The following is a 26888-nucleotide window of genomic DNA, read 5'->3' as shown; positions in this document are numbered from 1 at the left end:
TCCATGGTGCAACACGGAACAGTACGCAAGACTACACCAGAAATTTGAATTGTTACGAGTGCAAAACAATAAATACACAGAACAGGACAATATATACACAGGACATGGGCTGTAAACTGTAAACTATAGTGTAACGTAGCAGCAGAAGTATAGCAACAATATTGGTCACAAAAAAGATCAATCATGATGAGCGACTCATCATTTTGACTTGGGATTTCCTCTGTTTTCTTAACATTAACTACAAGACTGTGTCCTTTACACCACGTGACAAAGTTGGCAGTCTTTGTAATATAATAGTATTGTACGTAACTTCTTACGTAAGGCTTACCCAACATTAAATCAAACAAAGGTGCAGTGTTTAATGTTTAAAAGTGCAAAAACGTTACTAATATCATTTTAAAGATATGGCCAAATGTATGTGGACACCTGACTATCACACCTATATGAGCTTGATGGACATCCCATTACATATAAAAACGCTGAAAACCAGCCCCAGATCATCCCTCCTCCACCGAACTTTACTTTGAGCACTACGCCTTCCAGTAGCTAGCGTTCTCCTGGCATGTCCAGATTCATCCATCAGACCTCCAGATAATGAATCGTGATTCATCACTCCAGAGAATACATTTCTGCTGTTCCAGAGTCCATTGACGGTGTGATTTACACCACTGCAGTTGATGCTTGGCATTGTACACAGTGATCTTAGACGTGTGTGCAGCTGCTCGGTCATGGAAACCTAGTTGGAGCTCTGTAGTGAGTGATGCAACAGAGGATTTTTAGATGCTACATGCTTCAGCACTGTGAGCTCACGTGGTCTAGGGCTTCGTGGCTGTTGCTCCTACAGGCTTCCATTTCACAATAATGGCACTTAGAGTTGATCGGTGCAGATCTAGCAAGGCAGAAATTTCTGACTGATTTGTGGCGAAGGTGGCTTCTTTGACTGTGCCATGTTTAAAGTTACTGAGCTCTGCAGTACGACCCATTCTACTGCCAATGTGTGTCTATGTGTGTCTATGGAGACTGTATGGCTATGTGCTATATTTTATTAACCTGTTAGAAATTGTAGTGGCTGAAACACCTGAAATACTGTGATTTTAAATATTTCCAGGTAATGAATATTGCAAGTTTCTCGATTTCAGGTTAATTTTGTGTGTGTGTGTGTTTATACATACAAACATACATACAGTACTGTGCAAAAGTGTTGTGTTTTTTTTTTTAGTACAAACTTTGTTATAGATTTTTATCTTGTGAATTCTATATTATTAAGTCAGTACAAACATTTTTTTACATTTCCAAACTATGTAAGACATATTATGTAAATATGTTAATAAAGGTTGTTGGGTTTTGCTGCAAAAATAAGAAGCAAGTGAGTTGCGACAGTCAAAGTCTCCAGAAGAACCGTGGCTGGTTCTGTAAGATATAACAAAACTTACAGCTCATTTCCTTATAAAACTGCACTAATTCTACCTCAGACTATTAATTAATTATTTTTTAAAGCAAAAAGTTCGTCACAACAAATATGGACTGTATTTCATTTATTCCTATTACTATTTATAGTTATTTTTTGTTTTGTTTTAAATGTAGAAACATTTAATTTAATTCATTTTGAAGGCATATTTGCTCTACTTTTGTACATATAATATGCACATGTATCTGACTGTAAAAGAATTTTGTACTGACAGGGTCTGTGAATTTTCTCTCTATTTATTATTTATTTATTGGTGGAAAGTTCAACAATTAAAAAATAAATAAACCCTAGCTCCAGTAAATAACCAAAGTATGACTGCATACACAGTTTAAACAGCTTTTTAGTAAAACACATCTACACTTGCAGGCTCTATAGTTTATTTTCCGCGGCGTTGGACCGCCTTGAACTTTGAACCGGAAGTAGTTTTCCACCAGTCAGCTCGCCACCGGCTTCAGCGCATCCCGTGAATCAGGGTTGAGATGATGAATTAAAACGCCTCGTGTTTTATATGATCAGATTCTCGAGTCTTCGCTGTTGTTTAGCGTGTAGTCCGGCGCATCAGTATTTCAGTCAGTTGTAGGATTATTGTTTTTTTAATTTCATAAAGATGTCCGTGGTGGGGTTCGACGTCGGTTTTATGAACTGCTACATCGCGGTGGCGCGAGCCGGAGGCATTGAGACTATAGCGAATGAATACAGTGACCGGTGCACACCGTGAGTAAACATGGCGGATCATTTCTCACCCTTATATATATCACTTATTACACTTCATGTTCTTCATCACCGGTGCTGTTTTAGCAGATAATTCATTTATAGTAGACGGGAAATGTAAAGAGAAAAAAAAAATGATGCCGGGGCCGCGTCCTAAATACCTCGCTGTACAACATGTAGTGCACTATGTAGGGCGGGGATGCCATTGTGCCCTAGTGCGCGTGTGTAGTGAGTTGGCAGCCATTTGGGACGCAGCCCAGGTAGCATGCAGCGCTAGTCCGCTAGGTTAGCTGCTTAGCGTTCAATGACTGTTGAAAGCTAAAATGCTATTTTACAGATTGTGACAGGCAATGAAGCTGAATACAAACGCTTTTAACGTCCAAATTGTATTTCTTTATCATTTAAATATTTGATATAACGTTAGCTGGGTAATTATTTTTATTACAGAAATGAAATGATAAAAGCTAAGGTTACTGCCTGAAGGAGATGTTCTAGAAATTTCTCCTTACCTGCCAAAGTAGCTGAGCTGAGCTAGCCATGTCTGCCTTTGTTCATGACACTTTCTTCGCTTTTATTTCAGCTTTTATTAGCAATTATAATGCATATGTATTCGGATTTTTTTTAGCTTTAAAGAATTCTTACAGATAATTTCAACAGATTTCAACCAAAAGCCAAAATTTCTCCTGTATCGACTAGCAAATCTGCAAATATTCTAGAAACTTCTGTCTGCAAATTTCCCCAAATCCTGAGACACATTTTCTACTTAATATGGTAGCAGTATCTCTTAGTTAATGTTATTGCATTCTGTCCTAATAGCAGTTAATGATATTTATTATTTAATATAGGAAATATAACCACCTTTTTAAAAATAATTCTCTGTAAGGCCTGTAAATATTTGTGCCCCTCCATCGTTCCTTCCGTCGTCCCTCTATCGTCCCCTCAACATTCCTTCCATCGTCTCCGTCATTCCATCGTGTCCTCCATGATTCCGTCGTCCCCTCCGTCGCCGTTCCGTCATCCCCTCCATCGTCCCCTCCATTGCCGTTCCGTCGTCCCCTCCATCGCCGTTCCGTCGTACCCTCCATCGCCATTCCGTCGTCCCCTCCATCGTCCCCTCCATCACCGTTCCGTCGTCCCCTCCATCACCATTCCGTCGTCCCCTCCATCGCCATTCCGTCGTCCCCTCCATCGTCCCCTCCATCGCCATTCCGTCGTCCCCTCCATCATCCCCTCCATCACCGTTCCGTCGTCCCCTCCATCGTCCCCTCCATCGTCCCCTCCATCGTCCCCTCCATCGTCCCTCTGTTTAGCCTTCATGTCTGCAGAAATCTGATACGATATAAAAGCAGCTCTGACACTAATCCCAACTGGAAGGTTTATATTAATATTGTTTATCAATGGCAAGATCGGATCATTTTACCGACTTGGATCTTTGAATCTCGTTCAATAAAATGAACGAATCTTTATTCCCCAACGTGTCTACGTAGGCTAACTTTGATTGTATTCCCAATAAGGAAAAAAATGATAATGCAGCCGAGGACCAATGATGAGAATCTGAAATGATTTTTTGATAATTCACCACTCGGGTCTGTCTTCTGGTCTGTGTCGTTCGTTCTTTTGTCACGGTCATGAGACAATCAATCAATCAAAACTTTAATACAGACTTGGGGGGGGGGCAATTTAAATACAAGAGAATACATCAAATGAGCAGCATACATTAAAACCAAATGCTCAGACTGGAGTAGGGACTCGTGAGGTGAGCTAAACACGCTGCGGTTTTCACGTTACAGACGAACTAAACAATGTCGCGTGTGTGGTCAGCGTAAAATGAACGAATCTCTCTCTGAGACAACTCGTTATTTTCGGTTCCTATCAAAGATTCGCTCAAACTGAACATCTTATTAATATTACACGAAACATAAATCTATAGTGAGGCTGATACTAAATGGAATGAAATGTCGTTATTTTAAAAAGGGACGAACATAATGGTGAGCTTTAAGCAGTAAGGAGATGTTTCTTTAACATTTCTGGAAGGAGTCTCCAGTGTCAGTGCTTTCTAAGAGTCAGTTTTCAGGCCCTCGTCGTAATTCGCCAAACCGGACACTCGTGAAGCCAGCCAGCTTCTTCTGTTCAAACTGCTGCGGCGTAACACGCTCAGAGTAAACGCTTTCCGCCCTCTTCCTCATACACGAACCTGTGATTGGCTAGTGTTGCTGTGATTGACAGGAGAGAGAGACAGTTTGCCCCTCCCACTCAGAACAAGGCCAGTTTTGCAGATCTCTTCAGAAACACTTTTCTGTTGCGTCACTCCGGAGCCCTGATCACCAAACATCTTCTAGTTTCGTCATTAACGCCGTTTGATTTGCTCAGAACCATTTATTTATTCGCGTCTGGACCCGAAACGCAGCCCTTTCAACACTTCATACTGTCAGTACTTGTTTATCAAACCCAATCAAACTTATAATTTTACTCTTGGCACGTTTTATTGACGCATACAGGATCGTCGAATCTTATACTGCATGTCGACTCTTGACCAAGCTAAACGATTCCTGTAAGGAATAAAACACATGAAGTTGTGCCGTTATTGGAAATTAATCACCACTGGGGTGGTGAAGTGCTAGAGTTACCATTACCACCACAGTGTTTTATTCCTCTTATACACACACATAGGAAATTCCTCTTATAAATAAGTTTATTTATTATTATTCTATTATATTATCATATTATTATTTATTTAACCTTTTCATGCATAATTCTTTAAAAAAAAAAAACAGATTCTTTAGATTTAGTTTTTTTGCGTGTGCGCATTTTGACTTTTCTTTCCCGAAGTATCACTTCTTTTCAAGATGGATTGTCCATGTGTATGAATTAAGGATGCACCGAATGTTCGGCAACCGAAATAAGTGAAAAGGCCAAATAAATTGACGTGTTTGATGACGCGACCAAATAGCCTAGCAACCAGAGTGAGACGTGCAAATGTCACGACCCCAATGAGGGGGCGCGCACGTGCACGAGCCATGTGCTCTTCGGATGTTTACTGTGCGTTTGTTATGTTTCTGACACGTCGCCAGACGTAAGGGAGTAGAGTACGGAAGCAGGTAAAGATGTATTTATTTAAGGGCAGGCAGACAAATCCTATATCTACTATAATACTCGGCGAGGCGTACAGGGACGCGAGCGGTGTATATCCCCAATATAATCAGCCGTATAGAACCGTTTTTTGCACTCTTGTCAATGCACGTTTTAATGCAGTTTTTTGTTGTAGGCTACAGAGTGTTCCATTCTTTCAGCAGTCAGTTAGAGGCCTAACTTAGGCTATTCAAGGGGCTCAAAGATGACCACATCAAAATATTTTAATTTTACTCATTTATTTATTTAAAGTTATATTGTGCCTTGTTGATAGCCTGTACCTGCTGGAATGAAAAAAAAAATGTTCAGTGTTAAATATTTTGAAATTGTAGTTTTTGTAATTGATTTTTTTTCTTTGAAAAGCAAGACAAAATAGTAAAAAGCACATTCTGACTATTTAATTTATGCAGTGGTGAAAAAGAATGGCAAAATAAATGGAAAAAACGCGAAAAGACGTCTTCGGCTTTCGGCCAAGTTTTTCGTTGTATTCGGTTTCGGGCTTCGGCCAAGAATTTTCATTTTGGTGCATCCCTAATATGAATGAATACCATGAGTAACACATTATACCGGATACAAACACATTGAATAAGCATTCTTTCAACGTGTTCATAAATATTGTTAACATTCAGGCATAAAATATTTGCTGTTGACCAAAATCATTATATAACTGAGCAAAATATAGCAGCGTCTTGATGTGGATAAATTATTAACGTCATATGACTCAGCCGATTTCGTCCTTCCATGAGTGTGGACGATAGACCTGGGTTAAAGGGCTAAAGAATGATGCGTTATACGGATACTTTTTATCCGTTTATAGTTGCGTTTATTGATTTGGAAAGTCTGGGAAACAGCTAACAGGTTAGTTCCTGTTATCACTTGCGTTGAAGCAGCTACAAACGGGACCGTTCTCTCACCAGCGTCTCTTTTTTTTTTTTTTTTTTTTTAATTACTTGAAGTTAAAAAAACAGTTTAAGTTTAGCTTGTCATGTTACTGAGAAGAAACCACGAAGTGCAACAGCGTCTGCACGGAAGGGTCCCCGTGTATGAAAACTGAAGTTACAGCTTTATCTCTGATTGTTACAAAGGAGAAAAAAATCTTAATGGAAACCGTCAACACTTCCATGTGCTTTTTAAACTGTTTATCTGAAGCGTCCACTGCACACGTGCGCCGTTAACATAGAAACAGTAGCATATTCGAACGAAGAACGAGTGTGGGCCTCGTTAAAGGGCCGATCAGTGACCCTGGGGTTCGAGCTCATGACATTTTGTGAATATTAGTGAATTAGTATAAATGTTGGGCTTCCACGTCTTCTAAAGATAAAACAAAATACATTTTGTTGATGCGTTTTAGAGTTCGATCGATTGTGGATTTCACCGATACTAAGTTGGGCAGTACCTGTCGATAATCAGTTGATTAATCGTTTAAAGTTTTTAAAATTTAAAAAAAAAAAACTTTATTACAAAAGTAAACAGTGCTGAATGCACCATGAAAATGTACTGTACATTTTTGAATGTAATAAAGAATGTATTAATAAATATTAAAGTAAATAAGATGTACATCCAAACTGGACCAAAAAGTAACACTTCAAATAACAGACATCCAAAATGAATAAATTAATAATAATAATTAAAAAAAAACGCATAAAATAACACAACAAAATTTGTCAGTGATGGAGTTTTTATTTCGCCTCTAGAGGCCGCTCTCGTACTGTATAATGACGGCTGACCTGATAGCTATTGCCAATTGTTTGACAGAACTGCTCAATTGGTTCGACTTCTAACGCATCTCTGTAATACGGGACATGTAAATAATTTTTCCCTGTAACCTTTTTGTGATTTTAGAGCATGCGTGTCCTTCGGCCCAAGAAATCGATCCATCGGTGCGGCCGCCAAAAGCCAGGTATATATATGAGGAATCATTTGAGTTTATAATAAATGTGCCTGCATGAGTATTTTCCTCTGACGATGCTTTAATGTGGTGTTATGAATAAAAGGCGGCACATGAAAGCTTCATTTCTCTTTTCCACGTTAAATCCCAGGTGGTGACTAACTGTAAGAACACCGTCCAGGGATTCAAGCGTTTCCATGGCCGCGCTTTCTCAGACCCGTTTGTTCAGAGTATGAAGTCCAGTCTGGTTTACGAGCTTTCGCAGATGCCGACGGGAACAACGGGAATCAAGGTGAGTGGCGAAACGGTCGAAAATAGCACGAGGGGAATTGCCGTAACCTTATTGTTCATCTGCCGCTTTTAACTCGAGCGACTTGCGGTCCAGTTCGGCAGCTGAACAACGTTTTCATTCACCAGAAAGGAGCGCAAGAAGAAGTAGTAGAAGAGCAAAAGCCACAAATCCGTTCAAACTTGTGGCTCTGAGTAAGTCCGAGTGCTGCAAGGATCATCAGACTGTGAATAAATACAGTCTTAGTATTTACATCATTAATGCACACCAAAAACAATAATTATTAATAATTAGTAGCTATGAGAAACGGTTTTAACATCAAAGGAACACGTCTAGATACACATGTACCAACACGCGCACAGAGTCAGAGGGAGAGAGCTGATCTCGGAGAAGCCGAGTCTTCAGGCGTTCCCTGTAGAGTGAAACGCTCATCACGTGGCTGTAATTTGCATGAAAGTCTTTGTCTTCTGGCACTGACGCCCAGATCATCAGATCATATCTAGATGCACCGATGTATCAGCCGACAAAGGCAATTCTTCACGCTATGGGCCATCGGCCGATAGTTTAAAAACATCCGACGATCAGGGCCGATTATATCCTGTCAATCAAAAGAGGGCGGGAAAACACATGGATTTCGTTCTGTGTGTAAAGATGATAAAACTGCAGTGTGTAATCTCTGTAATCTCTGCAAAGCTAAAATTATACACGGGACGCTGCAGCAGTGAAGCGGGAGATTCAGCGTCGAGTCTAATGATGTTGTTTTTTGCCGCGCTGCTCACGCTGAATTAAAGCGCCAGTACACCGTTGAAAGATTTAAATGAAGATGAATTGACAAAAAAAAGTATATATTGCACAGAAAAATATATTTATAGAGTCGTATATTTCATATCCAGTTAATGTTAATATATAAAAAGTGTATATTATATATTAGCAGTTTGATGTTAATGATGAATGAAATGCTTGTGTTTGTGCTGAGTGAAGGTGAGACTAACAGGAGGATCTTTACAACTCAGTCGATTCATTCTGTTACTGTGAAACAACTTGTTGAAATGGAGAGAATAAAGTTTTTATTTGCATTTCTTTCAGAATTGTGGAATTAATTATTCATTTAAAAGAAGTTATAGAAGGCAGAGGTATCGGTATCGGCCGATATCACTCTGAATAATCGGTTATCGTAATGGCTGAGTAATTTAGTATCGGTGCATCTCTAATCATATCTATCCAGCCTCAGCATCACTGTCTTGATTTACCAAATGTCTGAATCCCCAGGTATGAGTTTATCGACAACACCTGATTGAGTCATTCTCCAATTTCTGATTTGGACAGACTCCATTTTGAGATTTCCGTGCTGTTTTTTGACACGTCTCTGATGTTTTCTCAGGTCACGTACATGGAGGAGGAGAAGGTGTTCAGTATCGAGCAGATCACAGCCATGCTTCTTACCAAACTGAAAGAGACGGCTGAGAGCGCTCTGAAGAAGCCTGTGGCCGACTGCGTTATTTCAGTGAGTCTGATTTCTGGCGGTTGTTTTTTTTTTTTTTTTTTTTTTTTTTTTTTTTCCTTTTCATTTTTGATCAGTAAACAGAGCCACATGACAACGACTAAAAGAATCATTTTGCTCGGTATTTAATATCGGTCTTTATTGTCATTGTATATTTATAAGCCTGCATTCCTTCAAAATGTAATTTAATATCTACATTGGTGAGTCAGACAAAAACATGATCTCCATTTCTTTCAGTCTGTTCCTGAGCTTAACACGATTCCTCTAGAAGAAATAGGAAATTCCCCTGGTTCTTAATTCATGTCGTACTTTAAGATTTTTCATTTGACTCTCCCTCGCACACACAGATGAATGATTGACACGAACGATTATCGAGATGATTAAACAGTCAGACGAACAAATAAATGATTCATTGATTCATGAGCTTGTGAAAAGACTGGACAGGATTTAATAAACCAATATATCTATCTAGCTATCGAACCAAAAATCATCATCGTCACAGTTGTGTAAAATCTAAACTGTGGAGCCTTATTAGTAATCTATATTTAAAGGAATATACAAATGGTGACAAATTAAATGAAAAACAGCGACGTGTTGATCACGATGAGAACACTCACTCCAGACCAGCTTCAGTGTGCCTTACCAATGAGTCTACAAATCTCTCTTGAACAGAGAGAGAATAATCATTCTCATCAAACCCTTCACAGTCCCTACAGGATTTCGCGGAGGTTTTTATTGTGATTGTTGCGGCCAACGATGCTCGATTTTACTGTTTTGTTTTTTTGTGCTGTTTTGTAGAAAACTGCTTCAGTTGCGTGAAATTGTTTTTCGCGGTCCGTCACAGTGATGAGGACTTTGACCAAATGTGCGTCGCGATGACGTCACGTGGCACGTCTTGGCCCAAATCGGGGGGGGCGCTGCATTAATTTTGAAAAAAAAAAAAATCGTAAGCTTCTCCGAATACTGCGGAGTTTGCTTGATTTTTGCGTTCATTTCTGTGAACGCAAACTCACGAAATCCTGGGGGGACTGCCTTCAGTGAGCCCTGGGGCGGAGCCATCCTGGAAGAGACCGCGCCCATCAGGGTAGAAATGTTTGATTATGGGGGGGGGGGAGCGATCGGTCAGAAGATCTTTTCACCTGAACGTGGTTGTCACTAGATTCTTTTCATTTTTAGGTCTCTTGGCTTTTTTTAAATTTATTTTTATTTTTATTTTTTTTATTTTTTTTTGAGTGAAGCATTTATTGCTCAGATTTACTGTCCTATAGCACCACTTCACATAGCTAAGTCATGTCCGTGATGCTTTTTTAAGGTTCCTTGCTTCTACACGGATGCTGAGAGGAGGTCAGTCGTAGACGCGGCTCAGATTGCTGGACTCAACTGTTTGCGGCTCATGAATGAAACGACAGCAGGTAAATTCAGCAGCAGTTAACCTTGCGTTTTTCACTTTTCACTGATCCTCGGGTGAGAAGAATGAATGAATGGAATGTCTGTTTCTCCCTGCAGTGGCTCTGGCGTACGGGATTTACAAGCAGGACCTTCCAGCCCCAGAGGAGAAACCCAGGACCGTGGTGTTTGTGGATCTCGGTCATTCAGGCTACCAGGTTTCTGCGTGCGCCTTTAACAAAGGCAAGCTCAAGGTGCGTACTGAAATCCGCTTTCCCTCTCAGAACTCTGGCTCTGAACAGGAGCGTGAAATATGGCGGCATGACGTCCGTTCTCTTTGTCCGAACAGGTTCTCGCTACAGCCTTTGACGCTCAGCTGGGAGGAAAAGACTTTGATCAGGTGCTTGTGAACCATTTCTGTGAGGAGTTTGGAAAGAAGTACAAGCTGGATGTGAAGTCCAAGCCCAGGGCTCTGGTTCGCCTCTTCCAGGAGTGCGAGAAACTCAAAAAGCTCATGAGTGCCAATTCCTCCGACCTTCCCCTCAATATCGAGTGTTTCATGAATGACATTGATGTCTCCGGACGTCTCAACAGGTAAACTAAAAGGGGAATGTTTTGAACATTTGTTGATGCGGTAGATTGTGATTATTTAGATGGATTAAATTGTATAAGACGGATAAATCCGAACATCATCTATTTGTGACGAATGGTGCCATTGGCTAAAGGAGTAGAGATGTCTCTAAGCCATTTAAAGTATTTTCATAGGCAATAAATTGTACATAGATTACTTTTATGGTTTAAATATATATATATATATCACTGACCAAATTATTAGGAATCCCATTCTAAAACTGGTTTGGACATGCTTTTCTGTTCACAACTGTTGTGATTGAGTTACCATACCCTTCATGTCAGTTTGAACAGGTCTGACCATTCTCCTTTGACAGAGAGGTGTATGTAACACGGTGTGTCCACACACTCAATTCAGTTTTATTTGTGTAGCGCTTTTAACAATGGACATTGTCTCAAAGCAGCGTTACAGAAATATATAAACACAGGAAAGAGATTTTAAGTGTGTGGATTTATCCCTGTTGAGCGAGCCGGTGTCGACGGTGGTGAGGAAAAACTCCCTGAGATGATACGAGGAAGAAACATTGAGAGGAACCAGACTCGGAAGGGAACCCGTCATCATCTGGGTAACAACGGAGACACAAGTACAACTACTGCTTACTGGGTGACCGTCAAAGTCACTGAGATCACACTTTTCCTCCCAATGTGATGTACTGAGCTGCTTCCTCATGATAGGCTAATTTGGATATTTGCATGAATGAGCAAATGTACAGGGGTTCCTAATAAATTGTTCAGCAAGTGTTAATATTTGAGGATGTCGCAGGCCCTCCAGGATTTTGCGATCACCGAAATTAACGCGAAATCGAGGAAAACTCCACAATAGGTGGAGTACACAATAGCAGAGGTGCATCCAATTTTAAGTAATTAATTTAAAAAATTTTTAGAGTACCGCAGATTTTCAATATACGTTCAGCCAAAGCCGTCTTCGGTTCTCGGACGAGTATAGCTAAAAGGTCTAGTTTACCGACAAACATCACTGCGAACGAGTGCACTTTTGCCAATTCAATTAGTTTTCCACCAAAATAAAACCCCCACAAACTTCGCAAATTGCATTACAAATTTAGAAAAAAGCCGCCGCAAAATCGAGCGTTTTTGGCCGCAACGATCACAAAACAAGCCGAAATCCTGTACGGGCTGATTTCCTCTAGATGTCCTGAACTCCGAACTCATCGAGTCAGTGTTGACTTCCTTGTATTCTTGCAGAGGTCAGTTTGAAGAGATGTGTGCTGACATTCTGGCCAGAGTGGACGCGCCGCTGTGCAGTATCATGGAACAAGCCAGTGAGTAGAAGGAGTCTGTTTCTCTATACAGTTACCTTCCTGGATATCACAGTTTTTTTTTTTTTCTCTGACCTCATGTTCTGTCTATGCTTCTCGCCGTAGACCTGAAGAGCGAGGACATTTACGCTGTAGAAATAGTGGGAGGTGCTTCAAGAATACCAGCCGTTAAAGAGCGAATCGGCAAATTCTTTGGGAAGGAACTGAGCATGACCCTGAACGCAGATGAAGCCGTGGCTAGAGGATGTGCCCTTCAGGTCTGGCTGTGATATTTCATCTGAAGCGCTGCACTAAGCCTTTTTATCGGCACTGTTCTTAATGGGGAAACATTGAATCTGGTGCCAGAGGGAGCGTTTCACAGAGTGCAGAGAAAAGAACGATAAGATTTAATACCTATTTAGCAATCGCACTGGGTAAAGTTATGGACTATTATTGCATCTCTGTAAGATTTATCTTCTCATAAAGTGTTTTTCTTTTGGCGCAGTGCGCAATTTTGTCTCCTGCCTTCAAAGTCCGTGAGTTTTCCATAACAGACGTAGTCCCGTATCCAATCTCTCTGAAATGGAGCTCTGCAGCAGAGGATGGTGTAAGGTGCGAGCTCGAGATATAAATCTTCCCTATAATTAAGGTTCACTCTTTATTTATAAAGGACCACCTCCTAAACCTATGTTTCATCATTTTCAGCGAATGTGAGGTGTTCCCAAAGAACCATGCAGCTCCATTCTCCAAAGTGCTCACCTTCTACCGGAAAGAGCCCTTCTCTCTGGAAGCTTACTACAACAGCCCTAAAGAGCTACCGTATCCTGATCCCACAATAGGCAAGTAATACCCCTACAGCACCTGCGTCGGGTTGGTGGTGGTCGTTTTTTTTTTTTTTTTAAATGATACATCACAACCATGCGACTAAACATTTTGCGTCCATTTATTAGGACAGTACATGATCCAGAAGGTTGTGCCCCAGGCCACGGGCGAGAGCTCTAAAGTGAAGGTCAAAGTGAGGATGAACATCCATGGAATCTTCAGCGTGTCCAGCGCTTCACTGGTGGAGGTGTTGAAGAGCGAGGAAGCCGAGGAGCCCATGGACACAGAACAGACCACATCACCGACCACAGAGAAGGAAGAAGAGGTGCTACACCATTATACTTCACGCATTCCTTGTCTCGCAGACACTTTTTATTTATTTATTTATTTATTTATTTATTTATTTATTTATTTATTTATTTATGTTCATTCTTACTTTAAGGTAGAAATGGAAATTGAGATTTTTTTTTTACATTGAAACACTATTTGCTAAATGTATTTAAAGTACCGTGTGAAGAAATGCTGTAGAGCAAAGATGCCTTCAAAAATAATGAAATGGTTCTACATGAAAGTATATTTTATAAAGTGTAGTAAACAGTAATAAATAAAACAAAGTCAATATTTAGTGTGAGGAACCTTTGGTTATAAAAAAAAAAAATAGTAGTCTGAGATTGAATTTGTGCAGGTTTATAAGGAAATGAGTTAGTGTTATTGAGCATCTCGCAGAACCAGCGCCGGCTCTTCTGGAGACTTTGACTGTTACACTCACTTCAGATTTTTATTTTTATTTTTTTAAACAAAACCCAGCAACCTTCATTGTGTATTTATTTATTTACTTATTTATTTATTTATTTATTTATTTTAGGTCTGAAAAGTGTTTCTTACTTAATATGCTGCTTTCTTTACTGACGTACAGACATTTTTCAGTAACATTTACTTTTGTGCTGGAAAACTAATGTTTGGAAATCGAGAAAGTTTTTGTACACGATAATGTAGAAGACACAAAATCAAAACATCTAACAAAGTTTATACAAAAAAAACAGTGTGCCTGAAACAGTACTGTACTTACATGTGCGCGCACACACACACACACACACACACACACACACACGTGTGTGTATATATATATCATATATATATATTTGTATCTGCTGAGAAATTTTGTTTCTGCGAAGATATTGTGGTGCTGGCCAAGGTGTCTGGGAACGATAAAGTTTATTGGATGAACTTTTTAATGCGAGCCAATCAGAGTACACATTACAGGAGAAGCGTGGTGGGGGGGGGAAACCTTTTACGCTGTCAGAGACTTTATTTAGTTGTGCAGTTGTTAACGTACTTTGTGTAACATCTGCTTCGTGTTAATATTTTTACCGGACATTATGTACCGACAATTTTTTATTTTAGCAGACATTTATCATTTTTACGGTTAAAACCAGTAACGGAAACTCTGATGTTTTTTTGTTTTTGCTTGTTTTTATTATAATTAATTTAATAAGCAATTATAAGTATTTAATTATACTTGTGTATAGAGAAACAAATGCAAAGAAAATACACAGCGTATGCCAAACCTGTGTCCAGGTAAATAGATGGTGGTGGCGTCCAGGTAAACGGGGCACCTCTCATGGACGGTGTTTTTAGCGGCCTCAGCTTCATTTCTGTGCCTTCGTAATCTTAAAATCTGCTTGATTTGAAGGCTTTTGTGGAAACAAGTCAAGCTCTTTGACACATCCTACCCTAAACGCCCATTTTAAAAAGAAACGTCTACACACAGCATCGAATTACAACTCTCGAGTGATATTAAAAAGCACTTTGTGGATTATGGAACCTCAAATGTATTTACATAAATATTGATGAAATATTATTTTACGTGTATTTTTTTTTTTTTTTTAAGGCTTTCATCCACTCCGTGACTGTAACGTACGAACTGTTTTTTTGTTTTGGGGTTTTTTCCCCACCTTACAGAACAAAATGCAGGTGGACGAAGATCAACAGAAGGCCCAGGATGACGGAGAGAAAGAAGATGGAGAGAAGAAAGCAGACGCAGAGGAGATGGAGGTAATACAAGATGAATGCGGCGCTTCCCCCTTTCCTCACACATTAAAGAAACTGTTCTCTCTGCTATCTAGAGTTTCAGGGTGTTGCTGTCATTCGCTTACTGGATGTTGTTTGCTCTTCATTCAGACATCCGCAGAGGACGGCAAGCAAGAAAAGAAGGCGGATCAGCCTCCACAAGCTAAAAAGGCTAAAGTGAAGACAAAAGTCCTGGATTTGCCCATTGAAAACAACCCACAGTGGCAGTTAGCCATCGAAATGCTCAATCTGTTTGTGGAAAACGAGGTAAGGCTTACCTCAGTTATGAAGATATAGGTGATTTGAGATGCCGCTATACTGTATGTGGTACTCTGTTATTCCCAAACAGGGAAAGATGATCATGCAGGACAAACTGGAAAAAGAACGAAACGATGCCAAGAACAACCTGGAGGAGTATGTGTACGAAATGAGGGACAAACTGCACGGGATGTTTGAGAAGTTCATCGGTGAAAGTGTGAGTACTGTACTGAAACAGAGTGCAGCAATCATTGACACACATCTATACACAGACCAGAGACATCTGACGCAGATCAGATGTTGTGTGAGGTCCTGAAATAGACTAAAGCTTTTTAAATATCACATCTAAGATCTTCTGCATGGGCCTGTTACTCTCAAGGGCGATGGAATCAAGAAAAGTCACAGACGCAATACCTAAAAATGAACATTCTGTAATCAGTTACTCCTCCTCATGTCGTTCCAGACCCATAAGACTTACGTTCGTCTTTAGAACACACATGAAGACCTTTTTAATGAAACCTGGGAGATTTTTGTCCCTCCATTTACAGTCCAGTAATCAAAACTTTCAAGCTCCGAAAAGTTCATGAAGACATCGTAAACATGACCCATATGACTCCAGTGGTTTAATCCCAATTTAATGAAGTGATATGAATGCTGTGTGTGCACCAAAATAAACTCAAAGTAAGTCTTTATTCACAAAATATCTTCACTTCCACATAGGTCTCTGAAGCGTGTTCACGCGAGATCCACGATGTGTGTTGTGTTGACGTGAGAGATCTCAGATTTAACCCTATCTTAATGGGGCAAATACATCTGGACTTGCTTTTCATGTTCACTTGAACAGGAAAGGGTGAAGGAAGAAACATACTGGTTACTTTCTGTTTATACAGAATGAACTTTTAACACTTTAAATTGCAGTGCGTAGCCCGGTCCATTTCTTTTTTCTTTTTTTTTCTTTTTTTTTTAATAGCTCAGAACCTTTATTTAGAGGGCAACAGGAGTTCAATATAAAACTTGTGGGTCTTTGTGTGTGAACTTTTTGAACCAGCACAAAGGAGAACAGAGAACAGCCCTAGTCCATTTCTTACCCTAGACCCTGGTTAACCCTTTCTCCAAGCCTAACCCCTAGACCCTGGTTAACCCTTTCTCCAAGCCTAACCCCTAGACCCTGGTTAACCCTTTCTCCAAGCCTAACCCCCTAGACCCTGGTTAACCCCTTTTCCAAGCCTAACCCCTAGACCCTGGTTAACCCCTTTTCCAAGCCTAACCCCTAGTCCAGTTCTAACCCTAGACCCTGGTTAACCCTCTCACCATGCGTAGCCTAGTCCATTTCTTACCCTTTCTCCAAGCCTAACCCTAGACCCTGGTTAACCCTTTCTCCAAGCCTAACCTAGTCCATTTTTGGTTAACCCTTTTGCCAAGCCTAGTCCATTTCTAACCCGTTCTCCAAGCCTAACCCCCAGACCCTGGTTAACCCGTTCTCCAAGCCTAACCCCCAGACCCTGGTTAACCCGTTCTCCAAGCCTAACCCCCAGACCCTGGTTAACCCGTTCTCCAAGCCTAACCCTAGACCCTGGTGAACCCTTTCGCCAAGTCTAGCCTAGTCCATTTCTAACCCTTTCTCCAAACCTAACCCTAGACCCTGGTTAACCCTTTCTCCAAGCCTAACCTTAGTTCAACACTGGATCAATTCAAACCCTTCTACAAACCTTGGTCTGAGGCCAACCCTAGTCCAACCCTAGACCTTGGCTAAACCTACTCCAAACATAACCCTACTTCCTAATCCTAAATGTTGTCCAGCCTTAGACCAAACCCTAAGCAAAGCCTGATTCTAATTTGAGATTAATGTGAGCCAGCAGAAAACAAGAGGCTGAGCTGTGGAGAAACAAATGGAGGAGCTGCTCAGTATTAAGTAGCTGTTCATTTTAGTAGCTTTCTAAAGTCAAGATAACCCACTAACAGGTATTCCAGTTCAGAATTACATCGCACCAGAATCATGTAAATTACCTAACTTCTTTTTTTTTTCTTCTTTTTTTTCCAACTGGCAAAGAAAACAGTGAGCAGTCTATTGACTGCTGTTTCTCTGTACTTCAGCCGTTGAGTTTAATCTGAGCGTCCATCTTGAGTTGCAACTGAACACCGAGATCACAGCCATTCCTCAACAGCCTGAAGGTGTACATTGTGCAGTTTGTTTATACTGCTCTTTCTGCTGTTTTTCTTTTCGGCACAGGACAGGGACACTCTCTCATTAAAACTGGAGGACACAGAAAACTGGCTGTATGAAGACGGAGAGGACCAACCTAAACAAGTGTACATTGACAAACTTGATGAATTAAAGGTAACTGTGTTTGTGGATTTGGGTTGTAGTAAACATAATTGTTTGGGTTTTTTTTAACAAATATTTTGAAAATATATATATTTTTGTTTCGTCCTGTTTATAGAAACTGGGCCAACCCATTCAAGATAGATACACAGAGTCTGAGGAGCGGCCAAGAGCTTTTGATGAGCTGGGAAAACAGCTTCAGCAGTACATGAAGATTGTGGAGGCCTTCAAGATGAAGGTGAGTGTTGATTACTGCAGAGTTGTGTGCTTGTTTTTATTTGAACATTAATTAAAGCATGTGTTTCACCTTGAAGGAGGAGCAGTATGAGCATCTGGATGAGGCTGAGATTCAGAAAGTGGATAAGATGGTGGGTGATGTTATGATCTGGATGAACAGCAGAATGAACCAGCAGAGCAAACAGAGTCTCACTGTGGATCCAGTGGTGACAGCAGCAGAGATTACAGCAAAAACGAGGGTGAGTCTTTACATTGTGGTCAAATTCCTGCAGCTTCTTGTTTGTGAGAAGCGCCCCCCCCCCCCCCCCCCCCCCCATTCTCCATGATTTTGTCTTGCCAATTCACACCCACTAGCTAAGTCTTCCCTATAATATGACATCATCTTCTACTGGTTTGTTGGCACTTGTTTGTTGGCACATGCTACCTCCAAGACACATGAAGCCAACCTCTGCATCTTTGCGCACTTCTGCGTCACAGAGCAGCGTAACACACTCTGAGAAAAGTGCTATCTGCCCTATTCTGCATGTGTGAGCTCACCGACTGCAGCGATTGGCTACTGATGCTGTGAGTGACAGAGTATACCATTGCTCCTATCCAGCCACTTTTGTGCTCTCTTGGACTCCTGGTCATGGGCGACTGTACTGTCTTCAGGATTCACAATCTCTGTACATTTAAGACCTATTTTATTCTATATTAACACATCCAGATTTAAACAGTATACTTATTAATAACCCACACCATCACCCCTTTCCGATGGCGGCATATTTTACATGGCTCGTATTTGCATGATGCAACCCGGTAGGCTGTTACTTTTTACGGTGCAGTGACCTTTCTTTTAAAGTGAATTTTCGCAGCGCTTCTTATTTCTAAAAGTGTGGCAAAGACCCCTGTTTTCACTGTGATCAGTTATGCACACGTGAATAAATTCTCCAGAAAGGAATCGAGCAGAAAAGTCGCTTTTTAAAAAGTCTAGGGTGATAGTGTTTAGTGGCTCGGTGGTTAAAGTTCTGGTTTACTAATCAGAAGGTTGGCATTATAAATCCCAGCATGACCAAGCTGCCATTTTGCTGAGCCATGAGCTGAGGCACTGTATCATGGCTCTAACCCCAGCTTCCTAACAAACCTAGGGTTTTTTTTTTCTTTTCAAATGAGCTTATCTACATAGGCAGTTGGTGATTGTGAGCTCAGTTTAATATAATAAGTTAATAATACGCAAATTTCTCTTCCTCAGGAGCTGTTCTCCAGCTGCAATCCGATCGTGACCAAACCCAAGCCTAAAGTAGAAGTGCCAAAAGAGGATAAACCAGCAGAACAGAACGGACCAGTCGACGCGCAGGAGAACCCCGAGGCTGAGCCCAGTGCCAACGACAAAGCGCCCACGGACGAGACAGAAGGCACCGAGTCCAAACCCGACATGGACCTCGACTAAGACTGTGAGGTTTCCCAGTCTCTGTTCTGGTCATTCCATCTTCCCTGCTGCCATGGGGTTGCTTTGAAAGTCAGAATCATTAGTGGATAAATGGTGCATGTCCTTTCTTTTCTTTAAAAAAAAAATTAAATAAATACAGCATAATGCAATAAAATTGTTCATGGACATCCATGCTGTGTGCGCATATGACTGAGTATATGTGATGTATTCTAAAATATTTGGGTCTGTGGCAACTGTTGAGTTTTAATAAATATGGACTTTAAATTGTCTTCGTGTTTGCGTCGTATTTCTGGATCCGCGGCCTCGTCCTAAATGACACGTGATGGTTGAGCGTTTGGGACCGTGCTCGAGATTTTAACGTCACCGTGTTGCCTGCTTTTGTGTTCGGGGTAGTGCTTTAGCGCTTCAGTGCTTTGCAGAGTATTGGTGTAGAGTCACTCATGAATAATTCCAGTGTGATAATGAGTTACGCATCATTTTCCATTCGAAGACAAAAGAAGGTCAGAGTCTTTTCAAAACAGATACGAAGGATGTCGAAATCAGCTGTATGTAAAAAACTACAGATAAAATCACTTGTTACCTTCGATTTGTGGCATGTTGCGTCTAGTGGATACCATTTGAGGACTAATAATGGTAATGATTTTAATGGTTAACAGCTGATGGTTTGTAATGGTATTTTTAGTGGAAACCATTAGAATTTCTGTAATGGTTTCTATTGTGGGGGGTTTATTCCGAGCAGGGTTATTGTTATATAACTATATTTCATTTAATGACAACAAATACAATGCATAGTGTGCATAATACATTTAGTAATTATGCAACTATATAATGTTACTCATTGAGAAATTTGAGGGGTGTGTTGTTTTCTGCACACCTCTCCTCTTCCTCTCCTGATGCACTACACAAGCCTTTGTACTTTGGGATTGTTTCGAAACTCAGTGCATTTTGTGTTCATTAGGAAATCCACGGTTCACTCACACTGCGCATGCGCCGTCCTGCTGCATCGTGTCAGCTGACTGAGTGTTTTCGCTTCTTTCTAGTCACATGAGTGCAGCCCCCTGTTACACCTACTCTAGCACGTTTAGGAGGAATATTACTACCACTTTATGTTCTATATAAGTAGAAACAATCTCCAAAACATGGTATTTTAACAATAAAGCGCTTTAAAGAAAATGTATATGTACATATACTGAAAGAAGCCTTCCCCTTTGCAGATTTCCAGCCCTGATAAGAAGAGCTCTTCCGGATTCAGTCACTTTTATGAGGCTAAAGTCTGGACCAGGCAGCGCTGACTGTCATTCTCGCTTTACCGGTTCTAGCTTTTACCTGTTCTAGCTTTTACCTTGTTCTAGTTCGGGTTTAAACCAAATCTCTGAGCGAGTGACAACAATGAAGCTGATAATACTGAGAGAGTATGATGAAGCCAGCGAATGGGCTGCCAAATACATCCGAAACAGGATAGTCCGCTTTAAACCCGGTCCGGACCGGTTCTTCACCCTGGGCCTTCCGACAGGTACTTCACCTCACAGTCACTTATCACTTACAGCGAGGGAAAAAAAAGTAGATTTATTTGAACAGTCAGAGACAGAATAACAACAAAAAAATCCAGAAAAACGCATGTCAAAAATGTTATAAATTGATTTGCATTTTAATGAGGGAAAAAAGTATTTGACCCCCTCTCAATCAGAAAGATTTCTGGTTCCCGGGTGTCTTTTATACAGGTAACGAGCTGAGATTAGGAGCACACTCTTAAAGGGAGTGCTCCTAATCTCAGCTTGTTACCTGTATAAAAGACACCGGTCCACAATCAATCAATCAATCAGATTACAAACTCTCCACCATGGCCAAGACCAAAGAGCTCTCCAAGGATATCAGGGACAAGATTGTAGACCTACACAAGTCTGGAATGGACTACAAGACCATTGCCAAGCAGCTTGGTGAGAAGGGGACAACAGCTGGTGCGATTATTCGCAAAAGGAAGAAACACAAAAGAACTGTCAATCTCCCTCGGCCTGGGGCTCCATGCAAGATCTCACCTCGTGGAGTTGCATTGATCATGAGAACAGTGAGGAATCAGCCCAGAACTACACAGGAGGATCTTGTCAATGATCTCAAGGCAGCTGGGACCATAGTCACCAAGAAAACAATTGGTAACACACTACGCCGTGAAGGACTGAAATCCTGCAGCGCCCGCAAGGTCCCCCTGCTCAAGAAAGCACATATACATGCCCGTCTGAAGTCTGCCAGTGAACATCTGAATGATTCAGAGGACAACTGGGTGAAAGTGTTGAGGTCAGATGAGACCAAAATTGAGCTCTTTGGCATCAACTCAACTCGCCGTGTTTGGAGGAGGAGGAATGCTGCCTATGACCCTAAGAACACCATCCCCACCGTCAAACATGGAGGTGGAAACATTATGCTTTGGGGGTGTTTTTCTGCTAAGGGGACAGGACAACTTCATCGCATCAAAGGGACGATGGACGGGGCCATGTACTGTCAAATCTTGGGTGAGAACCTCCTTCCCTCAGCCAGCGCATTGAAAATAGGTCGTGGATGTGTATTCCAGCATGACAATGACCCAAAACACACGGCCAAGGCAACAAAGGAGTGGCTCAAGAAGAAGCACATTAAGGTCCTGGAGTGACCTAGCCAGTCTCCAGACCTTAATCCCATAGAAAATCTGTGGAGGGAGCTGAAGGTTCGAGTTGCCAAACGTGAGCCTCGAAACCTTAATGACTTGGAGAAGATCTGCAAAGAGGAGTGGGACAAAATCCCTCCTGAGATGTGTGCAAACCTGGTGGCCAACTACAAGAAACGTCTGACCTCTGTGATTGCCAACAAGGGTTTTGCCACCAAGTCATTTTTTTGCAGAGGGGTCAAATACTTATTTCCCTCATTAAAATGCAAATCAATTTTTAACATGCGTTTTTCTGGATTTTTTTGTTGTTTTTTGCTGTCTCTGACTGTTCAAATAAATCTACCATTAAAATTATAGACTGATCATTTCTTTGTCAGTGGGCCAACATACAAAATCAGCAGGGGATCAAATACTTTTTTCCTTCACTGTATATACACCTCAGTTAATACGCCTCAGTATTTCTATCTTTACCTGAGTATTATTGAGTATTAAACACGGTTAATACGCCTCAGTATTTCTATCTTTACCCGAGTATCGTTGAGTATTAAACGCGGTCAACGCGCCTCAGTGTTTCTATCTTTACCCGAGTATCGTTGAGTATTAAACACGGTTAATACGCCTCAGTGTTTCTATCTTTACCCGAGTATCGTTGAGTATTAAACGCGGTCAACGCGCCTCAGTGTTTCTATCTTTACCCGAGTATCGTTGAGTATTAAACGCGGTCAACGCGCCTCAGTGTTTCTATCTTTACCCGAGTATCGTTGAGTATTAAACGCGGTCAACGCGCCTCAGTGTTTCTATCTTTACCCGAGTATCGTTGAGTATTAAACGCGGTCAACGCGCCTCAGTGTTTCTATCTTTACCCGAGTATCGTTGAGTATTAAACGCGGTCAACGCGCCTCAGTGTTTCTATCTTTACCCGAGTATCGTTGAGTATTAAACGCGGTCAACGCGCCTCAGTGTTTCTATCTTTACCCGAGTATCGTTGAGTATTAAACGCGGTCAACGCGCCTCAGTGTTTCTATCTTTACCCGAGTATCGTTGAGTATTAAACGCGGTCAACGCGCCTCAGTGTTTCTATCTTTACCCGAGTATCGTTGAGTATTAAACGCGGTCAACGCGCCTCAGTGTTTCTATCTTTACCCGAGTATCGTTGAGTATTAAACGCGGTCAACGCGCCTCAGTGTTTCTATCTTTACCCGAGTATCGTTGAGTATTAAACGCGGTCAACGCGCCTCAGTGTTTCTATCTTTACCCGAGTATCGTTGAGTATTAAACGCGGTCAACGCGCCTCAGTGTTTCTATCTTTACCCGAGTATCATTGAGTATTAAACGCGGTTAACACGCCTCAGTATTTGTATTTTCCTGATTATTTTGGTTATATCTCAGTTTATCTACAGAAGCAGTTACTACACCTCAGCATTTGAACTTTGCTTGAAAATTATTGAACATTATAATCAGTGATTGCAGAAGCAGTTACTACGCACCTTTACCCAGGTATAACTGAAAAGTATACTTAAGTAAACAACACAGCATTGCTTGAGCATTACCTGAGTGTAATTGAAAGTTATTCCGAATGACTACATACACAGTTACTACACCTCAGTGTTTGCACCTTACTTGAGGATTTTTGAAAATTCATTGGACGTGTTCTCGATTTTATATCATACAAAAAAAAAAAAAACCCTCATTTGGACCTTTCAAATGCTTGACAGAACTGACGATATTTTTGTTCTGTTGTTTGGCTACCAACTTAGTCAGCCAATTCATTTTGTCATTATTTTGACTGAATATTCTAATATCTGATTTAAGTGTATACCTGAGTATATTTAAGCACTGATATTTTCTCCAGTATACTTAAGCACTGATTATCTTTTTCCAGTATATTTAAGCACTGATTTTGTTTCAGTATGTTTAAGCACTGATTTTGTTTCAGTATATTTAAGCACTTATTTTTTGTGTACTTTTGACCATTTACTTTGTCTTTTAATTGAGAAAGATCTTGACACACTGTCTATATTTTTCTATCACTGTAGTAATTTTTGTTCATTTATATTTAATATCAGGCAGCACTCCGCTGGGATGCTATAAGAAACTGATTGAGTTCTACAAGAAAGGGGAAATATCTTTTCAGTATGTGAAGACCTTTAACATGGATGAGTATGTAGGTATGTATTTCATCGTTTGGGGACACTTGCAGGTTTTAATTACACACTTATCTAGCATCTAAAGCTTTAAATGCCAAGCACATCTCTGAACAGGACTGCCCAGAGAACATCCCGAAAGTTATCACTCCTTCATGTGGAACAACTTCTTTAAGCATATCGACATCCGATCAGAAAACGCACATATTCTGGACGGCAACGCTCCAGACCTGCAGACGGAATGCCAGGACTTTGAGGAGAAGATTAAAGCTGCTGGTGGGATTGATCTCTTTGTAGGTGGTAAGAGCACTGAGTGAACTTTAACCTCATGTCATTTAACAATAGATGACACATTATGAGGATTGGCCAGTTTCCATGAAGCCAGGCTTTCAGATATCATCTTAATATCTTGGACTTATGTTGCAGGTATTGGACCTGATGGTCACATTGCTTTCAACGAGCCCGGGTCTAGCCTCGTGTCTCGAACCAGGGTCAAGACCTTGGCTATGGACACCATCCTGGCCAATGCTCGTTTCTTCGATGGAGATCTGTCCAAAGTCCCGACCATGGCTCTTACTGTAGGAGTTGGCACAGTGATGGATGCCCGTGAGGTATGGCCACATTTAAGATACAGTTTGTAGTTTTCTAGACCTGTACTAATCATAGAATTTCACAGATATCGTCAAAAAAAGGCAAATTAATGTACAATTTGTACATGTGTTGAGCCATGGTCGTTTCTTCAGTTATGGCTAAGGTTACAGTTTTCCGGCCTGGAAATTAGTTCCGAGCTGCAAAGTCCAGCCCCTTTTCCCTAAATGGCAGTGTATATATTTCATTTAGGCCGAGTGGATAGGGATTGGGGGCCTCATGGGAAGCAGAGGGAATTACAAACTGCTGTTTTAATTTTATTTCTTTCGAACCATTTCAAATTAAGTACATGCATGCAGTATGCTAGTACGGCAGCATACTGTGATCTGGAAGTCTGTAATTAGTTTAACATTAATATTATTCTGCACCAGTGCAGATTATATCCCATAAATATGGGGGGAAAATCCAGATCTGGTGCATCGTTTGAAATATGCTACAATATTAATATTAATTGTATAATATACTTTTTTTTTTAATAAAAAAAAAAAAAGATTAGGACATTTTTAAAGCATAAAACCACCAGATGAAATCCTGATAAAATGGTATTTCTGCATTGTTTTCTACAACCAATGAAGGCTATGATAAGATGTAAATGTAAAATGCACTAGCTGTTTACAAAAAGTAAATAATCTGATAATTTCACTGCTGTTGCTTTGTTATATGGCATTCACTGTTGTCCTCAATGAAAATGTGCAGTATATATACACTATGACGTACCCACAAAAACTTCGCAGTGGCACGTACAGTTGCATCATACCATGCATTTTTCATGATGTAACAGTCCTAAAGAACAGAAGAGAACACAAAACATCAACTTTATTGAAAGATTAAAATTTCCAGTGATGTGTTCAATGTTCCATGGAAACATGAGTAATTATTCTCCATGCTGTTCGGAGACTTTGTCATTTTTAATTATAGGCTTTAAGAGCTCTTTTCTGTAGTAAAACTGAAGTGTGATGTCTCTGTGTGTATTTGGATGTTTATTAGGTGATGATCCTCATCACCGGTGCACATAAAGCTTTTGCCCTGTACAAGGCCATAGAGGAAGGTGTGAACCACATGTGGACGGTTTCAGCATTTCAGCAACATCCTCAGACCATCTTTGTGTGTGATGACGATGCGACACAAGAGCTGCGGGTCAAGACGGTGAAATACTTCAAAGGTAACACTGCTGAAGGACGTGAGGAACAGATTCAAGGCAGAATCCGATCTATTCCAGAAGAAAGCCTAATAATATTGAGTAGAATTATATATAATTAGTAGTATCTACAAGATAATAAATGAAGACTTGAAATAAGACAGTAAAAAGTTGTGTTTTAAACTTTATTATTTTTCTTTATTCCACAGGCATGATGCATGTTCACAATAAGCTGGTGGAGGAACCATAGTTTCAGCTGAAATTAGGAGGAGACATTGATTTTGTATTTTATATTTTAAGTATTACATTTTTAACATTTTGAAATGTATACTGTTTCTACTTGCAGTAGCAATGATACAAAGGATTTAAATAAATGAAAGAAAATTCTAATAGAAATGTGTGTGTTTAGTTAATGATCATCAAAACACCACTTAAGGGACTATCTTTTGGAAGAATGTTGTTCGTCCCACCAGTACAGCTCTAGAGACTTTCTGGCAGCCCATGATGGCCTTGCTAAGACATTTTACATTGTTTTTACTTTAATTTTAATTTGAATACTTATTTAAGCAGTTGGATGCTTATAGTACACTCTATGGCCAAAAGTATGTGGACACCTGACCATCACACCCATATGTGCTTGTTGAACATCCCATTCCAGATTTGGTCGGCATTTGTTGTTATAATAAGCTCTGCTCTTCTGGGAAGGCTTTCCACTAGATTTTGGAGCGTGGCCAATGGGATGTGATCATGCCACAGAAACATTAGTGAGATCAGGCACTGATGTCAGGTGAGGAGGTCTGGGGTGCAGTCAGCGTTCCAGTTCATCCCAAAGGTGTTAACCTGGTTTGACGTCAGGGCTCTGTGCAGGACACTTGAGTTCTTCCACTCCATCCTTGGCAAACCATGTCTTCAGGAAGCTCGCT

At 40.6% G+C, this 26888-nt stretch overlaps 2 protein-coding genes across 2 annotated transcripts; both read left to right on the top strand.

Annotated features, from left to right (window-relative positions):
- Positions 1 to 1887: 1887 nt before the first annotated feature.
- hspa4b (heat shock protein 4b) lies at positions 1888 to 19665 on the top strand. Its single transcript, XM_017484911.3, has 19 exons — positions 1888 to 2182; positions 7151 to 7208; positions 7348 to 7488; positions 8867 to 8989; positions 10299 to 10398; positions 10493 to 10626; positions 10722 to 10966; positions 12206 to 12282; positions 12385 to 12536; positions 12764 to 12870; positions 12964 to 13097; positions 13209 to 13405; positions 15043 to 15135; positions 15262 to 15417; positions 15500 to 15625; positions 17639 to 17746; positions 17850 to 17969; positions 18046 to 18207; positions 19200 to 19665. Exons 1-19 carry the CDS (start codon positions 2076 to 2078, stop codon positions 19395 to 19397), a joined length of 2538 nt encoding a protein of 845 aa, XP_017340400.1. The 5' UTR covers positions 1888 to 2075; the 3' UTR covers positions 19398 to 19665.
- Positions 19666 to 20699: 1034 nt separating this feature from the next.
- Positions 20700 to 26353, top strand: gnpda1 (glucosamine-6-phosphate deaminase 1). Its single transcript, NM_001200940.1, is given in 6 exon segments — positions 20700 to 20910; positions 24102 to 24203; positions 24297 to 24479; positions 24606 to 24790; positions 25815 to 25989; positions 26175 to 26353. Coding segments are annotated over 6 exon segments (810 nt in total). The 5' UTR covers positions 20700 to 20786; the 3' UTR covers positions 26216 to 26353.
- The last annotated feature ends 535 nt before the right edge of the window (positions 26354 to 26888 follow it).

This window comes from Ictalurus punctatus, chromosome 14 (assembly GCF_001660625.3).
Source record: "Ictalurus punctatus breed USDA103 chromosome 14, Coco_2.0, whole genome shotgun sequence".
Taxonomy (NCBI): Eukaryota; Metazoa; Chordata; class Actinopteri; order Siluriformes; family Ictaluridae; genus Ictalurus; species Ictalurus punctatus.
The sequence above is the reverse complement of the archived record's forward strand: the minus strand, read 5'-3'. Positions and strand labels throughout refer to the sequence as shown.